The following is a 19,702-nucleotide window of genomic DNA, read 5'->3' as shown; positions in this document are numbered from 1 at the left end:
AAAAAAGAAAAAAAGAATGATATTACAAAACTTTGTATATGTTTATGTGATCAAACACTACAACGGTTGACTGATTCCTAAAGCATGTAGACTTTCATATTTGTGATCGCTGTAATCCTATTTGTCAAATTGTTAGCAACTTGGGTTTTTTAAGCAACCTTTTCAAAATCCAAATGTGACTATTTCGCTTCATGTTTAAGAAATTTAACAATTTTAAAAATCTAAACCACAGACCTTAATTTACTCAAAGTTCAAACCTGGCATACCACACCGATGACGTCATGAGTGACACGTTTACCTGAGAGCAGCAAGTTAAAGGTCGGCTAAATTATCGTTCCAGTCAACAGCGGCATCTCCTGGTGAGACACGGAAAAACAGAGCTATTGAGATATTTAATATAAAACAATAATTCAGCATAAAGTATTAAAACGGTAGAGTATATAACAGAGTAGAACATGCTCATTTTTTTAAGTATGCTGCTACAGCTTGTGGCAAGCTAGCCTAGAAGCGTTTACTGATATGTAACAGAGCTAATATTTATTGACGTGATTACGGGAGCTTTAAGACAATTATTAAACGTCATTATTGTAATAAGGAAGGTTAAAACTGTAACGAGTCTACATTACGCAGAGCACGGATGTACAAACAGAATAGATGATCCCATACAATAATGGCACAGTTTAATTAAATAGGTGTTTATTATTGGTCTGCTTCCAACCATGTGCAGATGGAAGTATAAGGCAGATCTGTATCAGAATGTGGTAATTTAAGTAGTAGTTTACTGACACCTGGTGGTAAAAAGCAGATTTGAAAAATAATAATATTTAACAAAGTATATGCATGCTTATAATGAAGTATGCATATACTTTGTTAAATATTATTATGAAACATGCATATACTTTGTTAAATATTTGTTAAATATTATTATTTTTCTAATCTCCTTTTGACCACCAGGTGTCAGTAAACTACTTCAACTACTTGTGTAAACAGAATTAAGGAAAATAATAAGCTATTTGACTGATATGACGAAATGAGATTTTCATGGCATTAGCTTTTAAAACTTAACAATTTTTCTTTTTTTGCCATGTGTTCCAATTATGTTTTGCATTAAGGTATAAGTTTAAAACCCTACTTTCATTTTCAATTAGATGTTTTTATTTGAAAAAGTTAATGATATTAAAGCTGCAGTAGGGAACTTTTGACGCTCTAGCAGTTAATAAACAGAACTGCTTGCGTGTTGCGGAGGAACATTGTAGCCGGAGCTACTTCTCTCTGTTTATGTCTATGAAGAATCACAAAGGTACTGGGTTACTCCGCCACGGTACCCCCGAAGCAATCTAAAATAGTCCGAATATAAACACTTATTAAAGGTGTACCCTAGTGATTCAGGACAAGCTAAAAACACGATTTGGAAAATGGATTCATGGTGTACTCGCTTATTATGTTTATTTTTCTACATATTGAACACAAACAAAGTTACGGACCGCAGCTCTGATTGGTTGTTTTTTACCGGGAGCGCATGACTTTCTGCAAATGGCAATAGGACCACTTGGGAGGAGCCAGAGGAGCTTGATTTTTTTTCACAGATTATCTGCCTCATATTCTACCGTCAGGACATAATGACAGGTTTAATAAATATGTAAAAAAATATTTTTCCCTACAGCACCTTTAATTGTTGCATTTATTTGTTAATATTATATATTATTTTAACGAACAGAGACTAAATAAACAATAAAGTTGATCAACCTCATGTCGCGTCAAAACAAAAAAACATTTAATACATGAAAATCTTTACAACAGCACAATCATAATCAACAACAACAACAACAACAACAATAATAATAATAATAATAATAATAATAATAATAATAATAATAATAATAATAATAATAATAATAATGATGATTTTGGCGAATAAAAAGCATTGTGCTCAAATATGAATCCAGAAGTCGCAAGAAAAAATAGTTCCCAAAAACATCATTGCCAAAACATGACATTTATTTGACAACCCATTTTCATTTGAGTTTGCTCATTGAAATATTCATTTAGCTAATAGGCTTTTCATGACTCGTAAACATAAATACAATTAATATAGACGAATGATAGATGAAGAAGTAATATTTGCAGTAGGCTACCATGTTTTAAGAGTAAGAACTACAACATACAATTGTGAGTCACGCTTTTATTGTATTACACTGACAGAGATTGATATTTGTTGTCATTCTTCATTGGCCTGAAGTGCTATTAGAGCCTGTTACAGCGGTGGAGCTGGTGTCAACAGGATGTCAGTCCGTCAGCTAACCTCAGGAAGCAGCTCTTCGGCCAGCAAACCCTAACAAAGTGCTTAGACAGGCAGGAAATTGATCTGACTGGAATGTGCATTATCAGAGACTACCAGCAGGGAGGGACAAAGAAACCGAGAGGAAACCGTGAGTCATGTCAACCGTGAGTACACCGTACATGTGACACACAGGTTGTAATCTTTGCTTGCTGATGTTGTTTGACCACACGTGGGGGTCGAATCCTATGTGTCCAGATGGTGATCTTCACTTATGGATAAAAATGATATCTTAATGGAAAATGCCCAAAACGGCACATCAGGGTCGCTATGCAGATAAGGATGTAGGCAATCCTTGATTTAAAGGGATAGCTCATCTAATAAATGTCGTTCCAAAACCTGTATGACCTTCTTTTTTAATTTGAAATTGTCGAAATTGAACAGAAACAACAACTGACATCCATTATGCCTATAGAGACACAAAAAAACAAACATTTTTCAAAACACCTTCTGTTTTCCACAGCCATACAGGTTTGGAATGACATGAGGAATTCAGCATAATGGCGCTATATCAAAATGTGCTTTCATGCGTTTCATTGTAAAAGCTTGTAGCCTGCCACTTGGTTGAAGTTTCTAAACTTAGCAAGTGACAGCTGGTAGTTCAGCTGACAGCTGCACCCAGACCACATAATGAGAGGGACAACAGCTCTGTAGATGAGAGAAAGAAGACAATAGTTATTTTACTCCAACGTGTGGTCAGACTTGCATATATTTTATCTCGCTGCACATGCAAATCACAGCAGTAAGCCTTCATTCAGCAGTGACTTCCTTGATGCAGTCACCTACTGTAGCTATAGTACGAATTTGCTACGTGATAAACGTGTAAACTTGTTTTTCTGGCTTTACCGTATTAGCTAAAATATACATGTTTAGAATAAATCATTGTAGCATGGTAAGATTAACTTTTTAACATTTGCAGTTGGATTTTTAAATGTATTTGATAGAAGTCTCTTGTGCTTGGCAAGGCTGCATCTATTTCACTAAAATACTGTAAAAAAAAAAAAAACTGATATTGTGAAATATTATTACTATTTAAAATAGCTTTTTCCTATTTTAATATATTTTAGAATATAAATTATTGCTGGCAAAGCTACATTTTCAGCACATTACTCTAGTTTTCAGTGCCACACGATCCTTCATTCTTGATATGCTGCTCAAGAAACATTATTATTATTATTAATGTTGAAAACAGTCAAACAGACCAGCTTAGGATTCTTTGATTAATAAAAAGCTCAGCAGAACAGCATTTTTTTGACATAGGAAACTTTTGTGACATTATAAATGTCTTTAAAACTGTCATTTTTGATCAATGTGTCCTTGCTGAATAAAAGTATTCATTAAAAAACAACAACTTTTAAATTAAATCTGAACTACTGACCCTAAACAGTAGTGAATCTGTAGCACACATTGTGAGCATGGAATACATGGCAAAATAATATACAGTGTAGCCCCCCCCCAGTTCACTAACCAGGAGTATTAACAATTATAATATTGAAACTGTTCTAAGCAAACACCACTAATTAAAAGCCAAGTGAGACCAAATGTTGGCAGCTCCTTTTAATTCTTAATTAAATATGAAAAAGACATATTTGCTGTCTGCAGGCCTGAATAGAGTCTTTTAATCTGAAAATAAAGTGCAGCAGCAAATGAAACAATAATAGTAATAATAAAAACATTATGCATTTAAAAAAAGAAAACAAATGTAAGTCAGGTGTTGTGGTATAGATTCAGACACATACTACAGTATATTTAGGGAATAAAATATTACGGTCTTTGAAACTCAGTCACAGTAGATGTGCTCTCAAAACATACAAAATAAACTCATTCATAGAGTTCCTTTCAGTAAAGTTCAATCCCACTGGTAAAAGGCACCGTCTCTGGAGAAAAATAAAAAAATAAAATAAAAACAATGCCACCACACTGGCAGTCAAACCTTTCGGGTTTATAATGTTAGCATGTCAAAAAACAGCCCAAGCTAACATTTTGACTGATTTCTTTTGTGTCTTCCTCTATATACGAACAAAGCAGTGTATAACAGATGTGACCAAATTCTCCCTGAGAATAACAGTGGCATTCACTACCGGACTGAGTGCATCTTCATAATTGATTGTCTCCAAAATCCCATGGATAACAGCTTTGCAATGAAACCTGGCAACCACTTATAATCCGAGAGTTGAATTAGGTAACATTGCATTGATGATTAGGTAACATTGCATTGATGATTTTGTATAGGGGATTTCCCAAATGAGGATCTATAAGCCTTATTACTCATATTCCTGATCCTCCAGCCAGACCATGTTTCTATGGTAACAACCTTTCCTGCAACACTTTTCTTGAGCTCTCTTTCTGGCTTTCCTCCAGACAAGCTTTTGTTTGAGTATTAAATGGCAAGCTCAAATCAAAACATGGGACAGACTTTGGACTTAACGCTTTAGGGATTGCCTTTTGTTTAAATTTCATTGCATGTGCCCTAATATTCTATGTCTAATGGTAAAGGTTATATACTTGTTGACATGCTACAGTATGTGTTTTTTGTAACAGCATAAGACTGAAATAAATGCCAAATGTGGCAATGGATATGAATCTATAACACTGTGCAATATACAGCAAAGGGACACCTATTTGGGCTGACAGTCTTGAGCAGTGTGCAAAGCTAAAACATACTAGAAATGAATGTCAAAATTTCCATACTATGGACTTTCAATTTGAGTGAACATATCTAAGAATAATATACACTTGATTAGAAAATGTTTCCTGCATCCAGCAGTTTGTTCAAGGTGAAAGGCATGCACTATGATTCAGTGTGGGGTTTGAAGTCAACATTAGGAATATTCTCAACATGTCTTCCTTTCTGGGTCACATGTTTCTGATATTGATCATGTGAACTACAGATGCCGAGATGTTCTTTGGATCTTTCTGAAATCATGCTGGATAACACGATCAGGTTTCACTCAAACCCCAGATATCCCCAGATATCACATGCACAGATGAATCGCTAACAATAAGATGTGGAATATAAATAAAGTAAATAGGGTGAATTTAGATTTCACGTTGACTTGAAAACAATCCAGGACTGCTAAAATAGACTATTAAAATATGGCTAAATTCAAGTTTTCAGTTCATTTCAAATGTTTTCAGTTATGTATATAATGCTAATAATAACATTTGTAATAAAAACAGTATATATATATATATATATATATATATATATATATATATATATATATATATATATATATATATATATATATATAATAACATATATATATGTTATTACTTATATTAACATAAAAAAATGTTTTTTAAATGCCTTTATCCTTACAAATTATATTATTAGAGAACTAATTTAAATGTAAATATTAAATTGGAAAATTTCAATTCATGTACATTATTCAATTAATTTCATTTTATTTCACTTTAATTGTTATGCTGATAATATAATTTGTATTGATAAAAACATTTCAGATTTTTACGAATGATATTATTAACTTAACAATTGCAGTGGACTAATTTAAATATTAAAATAACAGAGATTCAAAATTGCATTTTCAAAAGTGGTCTTGGAGTGGTTTTGTTGACCCCACAGTGTATTTTAAGTTTGGTTTACAGCTTTAGATTTGTGCAAACACAGAACTTGAACACTTTTGCATGACACAGTACTGATTTGCATGACCCAGATGACCTATGTCTTGGCGTGGAGCTCTGGATCCCCTGTAATTCAGGACCCTTTGTTTTCCACAGTGCAGTAGACAGAAACGTGTTTTGTTGATCATGCAAATTCCTGCGGATGTTGGCACAGCATGAAGGGCAGGGAGGAATAGAGAGGGGATCAAGAGGGACAGACATTAATTCATCAACTCTCCATCATCAAGCACTAAAACGCTTACAGATTATAACATCTGATGCACGTCATAAATAGATAGAAGGAAAAAAAATCATTCACGCTGTGTGGCTACAAAGCATAATACAGTACATCCTGCAGGAAATTATTACCAGTCTATAGTTCCATTCCTAAAAATGAACTGAATTTAAATCCGTTTGGGGTTTATAAATTAAACATACCAAAAACAGAATATACTCAATTAGTCTTTGATAACGATGCCAAAAACGGCATGTGGAGGAAAGGGTCGGTGTGCAAATGAGGATATTCACGAGATGCAGTGAACAGGAAAACTGCTGTATCTTAGTGGCCAGTGTTTGGTCACTTGGCACCCAGGGCTATTTTTAGGGTGTTTGTGTGTCCAGGTCCTGAGCAGGATGACCCAAGCTGAATCAGCACAGCCAGCGGCCCGACCCCTGTGTGCGCTTCCTCCTCCTCTTACAGGTGTAGTAGATAGGCAAAGCAAACAGGCCTGCAGAGAGATCAGTCACAACATGGGACGGCATATATATATATATATGATGAGGATATATATATAGATATATAGATAGATAGATGGATAGATAGATAGATAGGTTCATTGTAACAAATAAATACAGTTTTAGAACTTCTGCGGAAGCTGAGCTATTTAGAAATTTGGGAACAATATTTCGAACTAAAATAAAATCTAACTTAAGAATATGTTTTGCCAAAATATTTAGCATCCAGAAGTGGAGGACAAATCTCTTCTGCTGTTTACAACAGAATGATAAACTGCAGAGTGTGTTGCAGCATTAATAACAGACTTTTGTTTTTATTAAAGACTTTTACATTTTATTTATTTATCTTTTTTTTTCATTCATTCTTCAATTGTATTTTCATGATTATAAAGATTCCACTTTTTAGTGTATGAAGGGTTTTTTCCTCAAATGCATAATTCCCAAATGTAATTCATTTTGTGAGACGGTTTTTCAAATACTTAAAAAAAAAAGTAATTTCATGCAATTTCATTAGACTTTTTAATGTCTTTATTAAACTGAAACACAGTACTGTTATATACTGAAATGACATTTGTTTACTGACAAGAAAACAAATATTGCCAAGATGCATATCAATAATTAAATTTTATAATATATATAAATAAAATATAAATTCCTTGAACTAGACAGTTGAATAATACCCAATATGCATATTGCATTTCCAAAATTTTTAATTTGGAAATCACTTAATTGTATTTCATGTTACAACCACTTTTATATTTTCACTATAAAACTGAAAAAAGTGCTTAATTGTCATGAAAATGCTACTTTTTTTTTTTTTTTTTACAAAATTGCTATAAAAAGCAAATTACATAATCTTTTTGAATTTGAAATCAAATACAACCCAGAGATGTTCCTGACAGGCTTTGTGAGAATGAGGAAGTGTAACACAATCCTTACCTATGACCAAAGCCAGAGCTCCAACAATCACCACCAGGACAATGACCACTGGAGCCACCAGCACTTTACTCACTGTGAAATGAGCAACAGAAAAGCATTCAGGCTCACAAAGACAAACACATTTACAATTCTTATCTGCTGCTGGACTAAAAAGAAATGGTGGAGTGCATTTGTCTTTCTCAGCATGTCAGTAGGTTAAAGTGGACCCTGTGAGCTGTAGACCAAACACCTGTGTCTGTGATGTATGAATGGTTGGGAATTATACTACGGTTCATTGCACTAGCCTGAGGACACCACTCAAACACAGGTTTACATAACGTATGCACAGATATGCAAACTGAAAGCATATCATAGAGTCTGTCATATCTCTGTTCTATTACTAACTAGCGTTATTAGGGAGCTGACTAAACTAGCATGGTCAGAAACAGTGTAAACTGCTCCTGTAGGCGCTCTAGTTGCATCAGAACCATTGTTTTTTGTGAAATAACCTAGAAGTGAACATATAGTTTGTCTGCATAAAAATGCAGCTGTATACAAATACAAAAATATACATTTTACAGTTACATATACACACACACAACAGTATGCCTGTACACTGATGTTAATTGGTTTTCATTTAAGGAAAAATAAAATTGTCAATTGTAAGTTGTAAGTAAAACATGTACAGTTAAAGAATTATCATTTCCAAATGTGATTGAGTCCAGTAGGAAACATTGATATATACAGTAAAATACATGTATATTGGAAACCTAAAAACACATAATATCAAATGGCTAAGAAATCTCAAGATAACCAAATGTTATTTTTCCAAAGCAACCCCTAGTACTTCAAAAGAACTTAAATAAATCAAGTTGTGTTCTTTGCTGCAAACTCACTACAAACAGAGCCTCGGACCAGCCGGCGCAGATGGGGTTTCTCAGGCAGGTAGCGGTACTTGCATCCAAACACGCTCAGGTTGGAGGTGTGATCCCCAAAGAAGCGCAGATGCCTGTACTTCTCCCCACAGCGATAACAGAAGTTAGTGTTGCACTGCGTGCAGGTCATGTGATCACAGCCTTCTGTTCTCTGAATGTGGATCTATTGGTATAAAGAAGAAATAATCTGGCAATGAGTCATCAATTCACAATGATACACCATCCAGCCATTAATTTTTTTACTTTCCAGTCAGACGTGTGAGCTAGGGGGGCAAATTTTCTTGAATCTGGGCCAGCGACTGACATGTTCAGTTAATGAAAGCCTAGAGCTCACAAAATGATAATTTACAATTATTAATTAACACTGCAATTATTCCATCAAATAATGCACTTCTCAGTATTGTGGGTTGAGAAACTTGTTCACAAAGGGAAGGTTCTCAACTGAAAGATGACTAGTAAGCCCTTAGGTATCTGGCTCAGGTATGTGCACTATGCCAAACACTCATATTCTGATGGATCCTCCAAAGCCCCATGAATGCACATGCCTGGATGGAAAACAGCTACGCCTTTGTAGAACTTGTTGATCTCTTGAAATTGTGTCAGTGTGAAGAAGAACTTTAATTCAGGACCACTTTGTCTTATGACTGGAATGCCATGTTTCCCAAGTCAGTAATTAAAGTTAGATACGAGGAAAGGAAAATAAAAACTCACAATGAACAATACCTCTTCACGATCTCAGATGAGAACATTCGGTTTTTACAATGATTGACTCTGTATGTAACTCCTACTTATTTTATATGGGGCATATTTTACACTGCATTGTGTTTTCCACCTGAAGGCCAGTTAAGATTTGTGCACTTAAAATTGTGACAGAAGAGTTTTCCACCTCACTCCGACTAAAATTTAATTAAAATGCTTGTTTTTGCTACCGAACCTTTAAGACTTCAGTCATACTTCACAATAATGTTCTTCTGACATTAGGGAAAGCAATAGCTAACATAAAAAGTTGTATACAAGTTATGTAAATAAACATTAGTTAGATTGATTTAAGATATTATATTATATATAACCCATGTTAATAAATTGATCTTTATTTTAAAGATCACCAAGACTATATGCAAATTACTTGCAATACCAATCAACATTTGGGGTCAGTAAGATTTATTTATTTATTAAGGAAATTAACACTTAAAATCAGCAAGGATGCATTAAATTGAAACAAAAAATGACAGTAAGGATATTTATAGTGTTACAAAATATTTACATTTCAGAGAAGAGATTGTTGAATTGGTGAAGAGAATAAATGGCTGAATAACATCATTATTTTTTTCTTTTTGCACGCAAAAAGTAATCTCATAGCTTTATAAAATAACGGTTAAACCATTGATGTCAAATGGACTATTTTAACGATGTCCCACTCTTTACAATGTTTCTGGCCTTTGAATGTGGTAGCTCTGTTGCTATTTATGCAGGATCATAAAAATCTCCAATTTCATCAACAATATCTTAATATGTGTTCTGAAGATGAACAAAGGTCTCACAGGACTAGAACAACATAAGGGTAAGTAATTAATGACAGAATTATCCTTTTTGGGTGAACTAACCCTTCAATATACTCATGGTTATGAGGTCAATACCATACCAAATGTGGTATTATGAACATTGGATTACAGTACATAAAGTAATAAATTTTCCATGTCCAAAAATGAATGAAAATGTAGTTAATACATATATATATATATATATATATATATATATATATATATATATAGTGCATTTTTGTAGAGTATGTTTATTACCTTGCAGCGTGGACATTTCTGAGCATTCCTCTGGCCGTGTTCGATAACGCTGGCCCAGTGACGCAACAGCTTGTCTCCTTTCCTGTAGTCTCGACACTTCAGGCCTTCGTGCCACGGCGCATGGCATTTAAAACACCAGACAAACTGGCACTTTGTGCACTGAATCTGTAAGGAATATTTGAAGAGACAGACACACAGTTTGCTTACTCAAGAAAGACTTTTTTTGCAAACAAATTCATTCTGATTCAGAGTTTAGACACATAATTCCACATTGTAACTACAGAATGGACAACAAGCGAAAAAAAACAGACCTTATACTTATGTTCACTCTTGGAGGACGTCTGTTGGCTGTGACTCTTCAGGGAGGTAAACAGGCTACAATGGGGACATGGTTTTGTACTGAAGTCCAGTCTGCTCAGCTCTAAGAGGTACTTGTATTTTGCCAGCTCTTCACTGGACAGGTGCGAAACCACCAAACTTTCCTCCAAGAAACCACTGCACTCTGTGATGGGACACACCAAGTGTGCCCGACCAATGTGAACCTTAAAAATAAAAAATAATAAAAAACATACAATCAGGCAAATACATTAAAGAGCGCAGCATTAATGCAGTAGTAAACCTTTGCATGACTCTAAGTGCAGTTAAATATAAATCCAGCCTGTTTGTGACGTGTGGAATCTGATTTAGTGTTCTTGGAAATCATGGGTTTTAATCAGTGATTACAAGCGAGGACAGAAGCAAGCAGGAAGTGCAAACGATACACTGTACAAGCAGCATTGTACCTGAGGTACTTCCAAGTCAACAAGCAACTCTCAAACAATCACTGAAGTACAGTAATATGTGATTGAAGAGGGCTCAGTGGGTAGGAACGAACCCTAGGGGCTAGTTTGCACAGGTTGAATGCGGTATGATCTGTTGATAAATGGATCTGTGTTGAATGACCTTTCCTCCTAGAGGGAGTTAAGGGATCTCATGGATCAGTGAGATCCATTTCATTCTGATTGTTCATGTAACAGGGCTTTGGTGTAGCCCTACAGCTGCAGGACTATTACTATCAGCACCTGCCCCGTGAGAGGATTGATGTGCGTCCTGCCTCTGGTTCCCCACCCATCTTCATCCGCTCCCCCCTCTGGGATGACGGGATTACTGAACGTTTCCATTGCAAGAAATAATCTACTCTCCACCTGCCTATTTTTATGCTCAAGCAACAGTATTTACTTTAGGGAACTTTATCTGAGGTGACAAAGAAAAGGGACTGGTCAAGAGACTTCTGTAAAATCGGGCAAGTCTTGGGTAGTTTTGATTCTGCTGGAATAAAATCTGCCATGACATCTGGAAGCAATGCATTCTAACTTTAAGACCAAATTAGTACACAAACTAGTGCACAAATATCATCAGGGATCCTCAAATCTGGATCGCGAGATCCACTTTCCTGTTTAGCTCCAACCCTGATTAAACTCACCAACCTGTGATCTTCTAATGATCCTGAAGACATTGATTAGCAAGCTCGTTTGTGTTTGATTGGGGTTAGAGCTAATATCTACAGGAAATCAGATTTGATGATTGCTTGGCTAAATGATAAATAAAAATTGAAAGCCTGAACGCACTGTAAGTCGCTTTGGATAAAAGCATCTGCTAAATGCATAAATTTAATTTAATTTAATTTAAATGGATACATGTACACACAAGTAGAATCACTTTGAGATCTTTTTTTAAGGATGTCAAAATCATTGGCACCGACAGCCTCGTAGGCAGCGTGTCAACATACAGCGACATTGTGCTTTGGGAATACCGAGTCCCGGCACGTGGACCTTTCCCAATCCCACTCCCTTCTCTCTCTCCCACTTCAAATCAAAAATGGCAAAATGCTCCTCAAAAAATGTCAAAATTATCTCAGAACAGTAAAATAAAGCACGTCCTAATTTGCATACTTGTGCAATATTCTTGTTAATTTTGTAGTCACACAAAAAATTCCAGCAAGTGGAATTTTTAAAAACCTGGATATATTGGACACCTCATGCACTCAACTGTTTCAGCTTTCTTTACATAGCCTATGGAGAGGGCCTGCTAGACTCCTGTGGTGGATAACAAAATAAACTTTTCAATCTCATGCACTAAATGGTTGTGTGCACAATGTATAGGGACATAGGTTTAGTTTACCTAACTTCAGCTTGAACAGGCTTGTACTAGTATGGGGACGCTGCTGGAGACATTTTTTAAATGATGCACCTGACTAAAGCGAAGGATGGCTTTGGTAAACAGCACTAACAATGCCCATGTTGAGAGAAGGGCTCTCGTGGCTGATTGTGTAGCATCTTGTACACGCAGCAGGTGAGATTCTGAGAGCCCAGTGTGCTTTGAGTTTACTTTGGCATTCTAATGAGATCTGGCACTCCCATGAGAGCCCTTACCTGAGCCCTTACATGGCACCAACTGGTGACAGCAGTCCTAGAACTCCCCCGGGGCCACCCACCAGTTCTTTTTACACCTGTCAGCCTGCTGCTAATGGGCCGACCACACAGCTAGAACAATAACGGCACTCAGCACTCACCGCAGGCGTGAACCATCCTCTCAGTATGGACAGAGAGTCTGATTTTCAGCCTTGCCATGTCACACACTGACATCCTGTATTAACTTTGACATGCTTTCTGATTGACCAGCACCACCTCTTGAAGTGGGCTATCTTCTCAGGGAGATTTTTTTTTAATTGATGTGAAAGAGTCTAGTACAAACTCTTTTAGGCCGGCCAGATGCCTGCTAAGAATAAATCTGATTTATTACAGTAAACATAAGACAGCAACTAAATTGTTGTGGGAAAGGTGCAGAACGGACATAAAAATGTATTAGTGGCACTCATCTATCACATCTAGCTTCTAATTTTAGCCCTAACCAGGTACGGATGAACTTAATCTAGAAAACTATGCTGCATACGCAAGACAAACCGCACAAGAAACTGTGGTGTGGTGGGTCACTCACCTCAGGGTGTAAATTGCATGTCAATACAGAAAGTAACTAAACATTTTTTTATTTTCTCAGCAGATTTCCTGCATCACCTCATCTCATACATCGCAAGTGCCGTAGGTTCTAGGTAATATTCGGTCGAGCAGAAACTGTATACATTCATACATTTAAATGGATCAGTTATTCTGCAAGCCTACTAAAGGTCAGTGAAACCAACTATACAAATCATCTAACAAACCTTCACACAATCTGATTCCTTATATCAAATCTACTGAGGCATATATTGTCCATCTAAGCAAAAATTCAAAAGCAGAAAACATTTTCGTAAAAATGTAGGCATTACTCCAGTACCGTGCCTTTTAAATTCTGCTTTTACAATGCCGAAGCAGATATCCCTGTAAATGTTTCTATTAACAAAGTAAAACTTTTACCCATCTTTGATTTCACAATTGCGCAATAATATCATCTGTGATTTTCTTGCAGAACTTGTCAGAGAACTACGGCTCTGTGTAGTGAATGCTGCTCCATCTGAAAGCAATTGATGATGATTTACTATTGATTACAGAACTGGCTTTAATAACAAAATGTGCATCATATGACCACTTTAAATAAATTCACAACACGTATGCACATCATATGTTTATATACAGTAGAAATTGCTATAATTGTCATTTCAATCCAATGTTTCTGGAAATTTGGGATGTAGTATAAACCTTCATGTCTGAATGATTAGTCTGTCTTAAGGAAAACCTGAATAAGAAGGATGATTAGGGTCCAACAGACACTGAGTTGGTTTAGGGAGGCATTCACACAGACTGCATGCTTAGGTTCAAATACAGCTGGACAGGGGCACAACAAAATAGAATGGAATGCAGGGATCTTGGATCACATGTAAAAACTATTTTTAACTTGATACGTTCACGATGCTGAAAACAAGCTTTGCTTTTTTACTTAAAGCAACATTTAAAAATAGCAGACTGTAGGAGTCACAGTTTATGCATAGTACTGGAAACATTACTTAGAGCAGCCGTTTTGAGGTCTGACAGTAATTTATTGTTGAATGTCTATGTAATTGTAACAAAAGCAGTGTTTTGATGGCTTTGGCAGTGCTGCTTTAAAGGGTCCCTACATTTAGAAAGACACCAAAACTCTCAGAAATAGTTTACAGAGCCAAGCGCTGTCAGCACACTAGACAGCTCGGAGAAGTTCTCTTTATTCATCTCCTTTGAAGCAATTCTGCTAAAAATATTTACTACAAAAATCTAAATAAATTTGTAGATCTTAAACTCCTAAATTACTTATTTGATGAAATACCCCATATCTTATTGGTGGCTGTGATTTAATGTTTAGAGGTCAATTTATACTTGCCCATAAACATGTTATACCAACAAACTTGAATGTGTTTTATTAATACATTTTAAATTCAAGATTACAGTTCTGGATCCCGTTTTGACTTCATTCTGATTTCAATATTGAATGGTACACAATGCATTCATTTCAAAAGCATTAAAAAACTGTCCCATTATGAGACTGTCAGCTGATATCATTACAACTATCTAAGTCTCTTTAAACATAATAATAAGTAAGCCACTAATGAACCCAGTGCAAGCCAGCATTCTGAAATATTACTCCTAAGACTGAAACAAATGCCCTTGCCATAGGCACCTGACATTTAGACCAGCCACCCCATTTGCCAAACCCAACACAAAGGGCTGAAATGAGAAACAGTGGCTCGGTTAAGTTAAATATTAGCCATTTAAATGAGTCTTTTGTAGTGCAAACCTCTTGCCATTTCTCTTCAGTAAAAGTGCACATTAACCGATCGCCCTTTCCTTTCATCTGCTTACAAACCATATTCACAGCATTCATTTGATCTCATATATTCTTATTATCTAAATTGCTTTTGAAATCATCCACTACACAGGCCTAAAACTGACTGCAATGAAAGCAGGATTGTTGAATGTCCCATTTAAAAGTAGAAAAGTGCACAAATGATTATTCGAATTATAAAACAAAAGGGAAAACTTAACTCAAACGTTAAACGAATAGCTCACTCGAAAATGAAAGATATTTTGATGAAAGTCGCAACAGTCCATAAAATTAAAGTCAATGGGGTTCAAAACAAGACAATGAGAGTGAGCAAATGATAATAGAAATTTCTTTTTGGGTGGACAATCCCTTTAAATTAAATAATTTTCAAAGTAAAAACACAAATCTAGTCATAGACTGCACTACACTTAAAATTTTTGTAACCTTAATATAAAGGATGTTTTCATGTTTTCAAGTAGGCAGGATCAGAAACGAAGTACTTCTGTATTACGCCACCTTGTTATGATGCTGTACACAGCTGTAAGGCTGTCACTGTACACGATTCAAACAGACAGGTTTTACAGGTAATCAGCTTTTTACTGTACACCCATGAAAAGCAAAACACACGCTGCTACAATGGGAGGAGTGGCGATATATCTGCAAGCGGCTATATAAACAAAATTCTTTTTGGCAGCATCATCATCATCATCATCATATTTGTGCCCTCCAGAACACAGTTGAGAAAAAAGGTCTAGGCCTGCAGCTAAGCAGGCCAAGTGAGCTCACCAAACACTGGTGACTGCTTGGCCATGAATAAGACAGAACCAGACCAGACAAATACCTTTGGCCACACAAGACAGCTATCATTACCACATCGACCTCTACCTGACCCCCAAGATCATTCATGGGGGCATTAAATCTGATTTGAGAGAAGAGCAGCAACAGTCAAGCCAACATTACTTGATTACGACCACAAGATCCCTCCAGAAGGGCAAATTGTTTCTATGTTGCCTGCAAACCGTGCACAGACCTTCCAGCAAACAGTCATGTAATGTAATTAGGGCAGAGAGAGGCTGAGCTCAGTGATTAAGCAATCAATTACAGCACAATTTCTTCCTCCCCTTGCCAGCGACATGACCCACTGCCACTGGGTAGAACAAAAAACAAAAAAAAAAACAAACAAAAAAAACCCTTTTTTATATATATACCTGATATAGAGTGTTTCAACCAAACCAGGGATATGAAAAAACTATATATTGTTAGTTTAGGGTTACATGAAGGTCTGAAAGTAGTTCACATGAAAGTGAAAATTATGTCATAATTTTTTGTCCATACAATGAAAGTCTGAAATTCTAAGTTTTAGAGATTACTGCAACATGTTTTACAAGGTCATACAATTAAAAAATGATATTCAACGTGTTCATTGTCATTTCTCTGAAATTGTTTGTGGAATTTCCAAGTGAAAGTATAAAAGGTAATATACTTTCAGTGAATGGGCTCGGACCACAGCATTCTTCCAAATATCCTCTTTTGTGTTGCACAGAAGAAAAATGTCATTTTTTGAGTGAGTTTTTGAGTCTCAAAACCTCCCAAAATGTAAACAGCCAATCTCAATTTCTAAAACTTTTTAATTAACTTAAAAGGTACAACTTGTCCACAAGGTTTTTATCAAGCAAAGTGTCTAGCTAAAGTACCACATGCAAATCAAAACAGAATTAAAATGTAACAAATAAATAAATAAAAAATGGCTGGAAGACTGTTTGACCACGCCTAATCAGAATTTGTTTAAATATACAAAGAAGTTCAGTTTTTTCAAGTTTAACCAAAGCTCTGACAAGAATCGTTTTTACACATGCTGGTGTGTCATGTATCTTTCTGAGGAACTCAGAAATGGTCATGCTTTTTTATGTCACACAGACATGACTGTATTGCGTTACACAACAAGGGCCTCTGCTCTGCGGCAAAGGGAGTACTAAAACGACTAAAACTAACAATTCCAAGTCTATGATGATGACCACGTGGGCCAGACCAAGCAATACGGGAAACGCATCACTTCTCTAAAGCGGGACGGGACAGGCTGAGAACGTTTTCACAAACACAATGGAGAACTTCTCCATTAACAAACAGAAACATGCTATTATTAGAAGACAAACAATTAAAAAAGCAAATATCAGGCTGACTGACAGGTGCTCTTCCAACAAAACATGCTTGTCGAAAAACCTTAGATTACATTGTAAAGACCATAAACATGTAATCATAGAGTATCACAGTATTACCATCCCTACACCAGGGTTTAAAGACAGAAACGCACATTAAGATGACAGACATTTTATAGGCATATTAGGTTCGCATCAGTCCACTTTAAAGGTGGTTACAGACAGAAAGAAAGAAACATCCCTGATTTTATTTAATGCTGAAAAAAAAAGACAAACGGAGATGGTATAGATGTGGATACCTGTGAGATGATGTATCTTTTCAGACATTCTTCACAAACTGCATTTTTGCAACAGTGTAGCGGTAGGGTTTGTTTGTCATCAAGACAAATACAACAGGTTAACACAACAGATAAGCTGTTGTCAGTGTTATAAGAGCTGTTTAATCCAGACAGCATCAGGTCAGAGACTGTATAGGGCTCTGGATAGTGATCATGGTTCAATTCTGAATTTGGCAAGTCGCTCGAAGATATAACCAGCACATCTGATGATGATGATGAAGATGGTGGTGGTAAAGATGTAGCTTGATGATCAGATGTTGTTTTCTCAACAGGTATCCTATAATTATCATTGGCAATACAGTATACAGTGCAGTAAACGTGCTCTTTTGATTGGCTGGGATCTTCACCGCTCTTCAAATCAATATCATAATCAATATGATGATTCCCATCAGGATCTCCCAATCCTGAGTTGCTCTCCATGTTTTGTTGGAGACTTTTTGTGCTACATTGCATCCTTTCATCATCCTTTTCATGATCCAGATCGTTCAGTTTGACGTCAAATCCTACTTTCTCCAGGTCTTTGGGATCTTCTGGGTCTCTGATAGTGGAACCAAAATTCCTCCTTAAAATGTCAACCGCTCTTATGTTTTCCCTCTCGTTATTTTCTTTATTATTGCCTCCTGGCTCGTGTTTGTGTTTATGAAATTCCAAAACATCCTTCGAGGATAACGACAATGATGATGGCACCTTCGCGTCGCTGCGTCGGGCATCCCGGCCGAAATCAGTGCTCCGCGTCCCGCTGGATACATGGACAGATTCCCCGTCTCGTCCAGTATAACCAGGCATATTTTGAGCGGTGACATTCACACGCACGGAAGACTCATCTTCCATTCCCGAGCGGTCAACTTTCCATTTGTGCGAAAACACACACAGTCCGCTTTCAAACTCACAAACTAAACACAGACCGAGTAACTATTACACCACTTCCGGGTCTCAAATCACGAATTCTACTACGGCGAAGCCTCTGCTCATGAATATTAATTAGGCCACGTCGACGTTGCGTGGAAACGTTCCAATGGCACAAGGTTTACTTATGAATATAAATTAGGCAGCTTTGACGTAATATTTATTTGACGTTAGACTTTATGAATATGAATAGAATCCTTCAGCTTAGTAGGATCAATAAATTCACTCTGTAGGTGAAAACGAGTACTACTGTTTTATAACCTATTAAATGCGCTGCGTATTTAATAATTACAATTATTAGAATAATTTTAATTAAATTTAAATAAATGTATTCATTTAGCAGACGCTTTTATCCAAAGCGACTTACAGTGCATTCAGGCTATCAATTTTTACATATGATACGGTAGTAGCGTAACGCATGTTATTCCAGAAAAAACACAAGTTTTTCTTTTTACTTTTTTAAAAATTATTATAAACATAACTAAACGATTGAAACATCAACAATATTAAAAACAAAAACAACTTTTGAACATTCTTAGAATGGAATAAAATCGAATAGAAGTTTTCTTGATTTTATTACCACACTGAGATTGATTCATTCTATGCAGGCTATAATGTAATCATTGAGTTTTAAATATGTACTTTGGTAACCCTGTCAGTCTTATCTTGATTAATTGAATGTGTCTAGACACTAGAGGGAGGTCGAGCGTAAGGTAAAAACGAATCTCAATTTGCAAGCTTCAGATTGGTTCTGCTTCAGAGGCTTAGAATGGTAGAAAAATAACGACATAAGCCAATGCTGACTGTGACGTTTCTTTGGAAGAGTAAAACGTAAATGAATCCAGTAATAGGTCACTTGGGCACACTGTTCAAGCTGAATCAACATTCTGCCCCACCTTGTTGAGCTCCTTTAGGATAAAGAGGCCCCAGGGTCCCTGATTATATTTGCACATTAACAACATCTTTAAGGCATGTAAGGTCAGAAATTAAAAATCCACAAAAAGAAAGTGTACTGCTTCCCATGATGGCTTTTAAAATTGAACATTTTTAAAACATGTCACTATTGTGTGGCAATTTATAAAAGCGTGACACAAACCTGTCATTAATTAATAAATCAAAATCAAATTATTAGTCATGCTTAAACATCCATCTGTTAGGGGGCTAATAAATAAAAATAAAAAAT

At 36.0% G+C, this 19,702-nt stretch overlaps 1 protein-coding gene across 1 annotated transcript; it reads right to left on the bottom strand.

Moving 5' to 3' along the window:
- Positions 1–5,878: 5,878 nt before the first annotated feature.
- Positions 5,879–18,572, bottom strand: rnf217 (ring finger protein 217). The gene is made up of 6 exons (XM_052585567.1): positions 17,575–18,572; positions 10,661–10,891; positions 10,350–10,514; positions 8,512–8,713; positions 7,637–7,708; positions 5,879–6,690 (listed from the first exon to the last, which is right to left on the bottom strand). The coding sequence occupies exons 1-6, from the start codon at positions 18,442–18,444 to the stop codon at positions 6,611–6,613; spliced, it is 1,620 nt and encodes a 539-aa protein (XP_052441527.1). The 5' UTR covers positions 18,445–18,572; the 3' UTR covers positions 5,879–6,610.
- Positions 18,573–19,702: the final 1,130 nt, after the last annotated feature.

The sequence above is a fragment of the Carassius gibelio genome, chromosome B20, assembly GCF_023724105.1.
Source record: "Carassius gibelio isolate Cgi1373 ecotype wild population from Czech Republic chromosome B20, carGib1.2-hapl.c, whole genome shotgun sequence".
Lineage (NCBI taxonomy): Eukaryota > Metazoa > Chordata > Actinopteri > Cypriniformes > Cyprinidae > Carassius > Carassius gibelio.
This window is presented reverse-complemented; position numbering and strand designations above follow the sequence as displayed.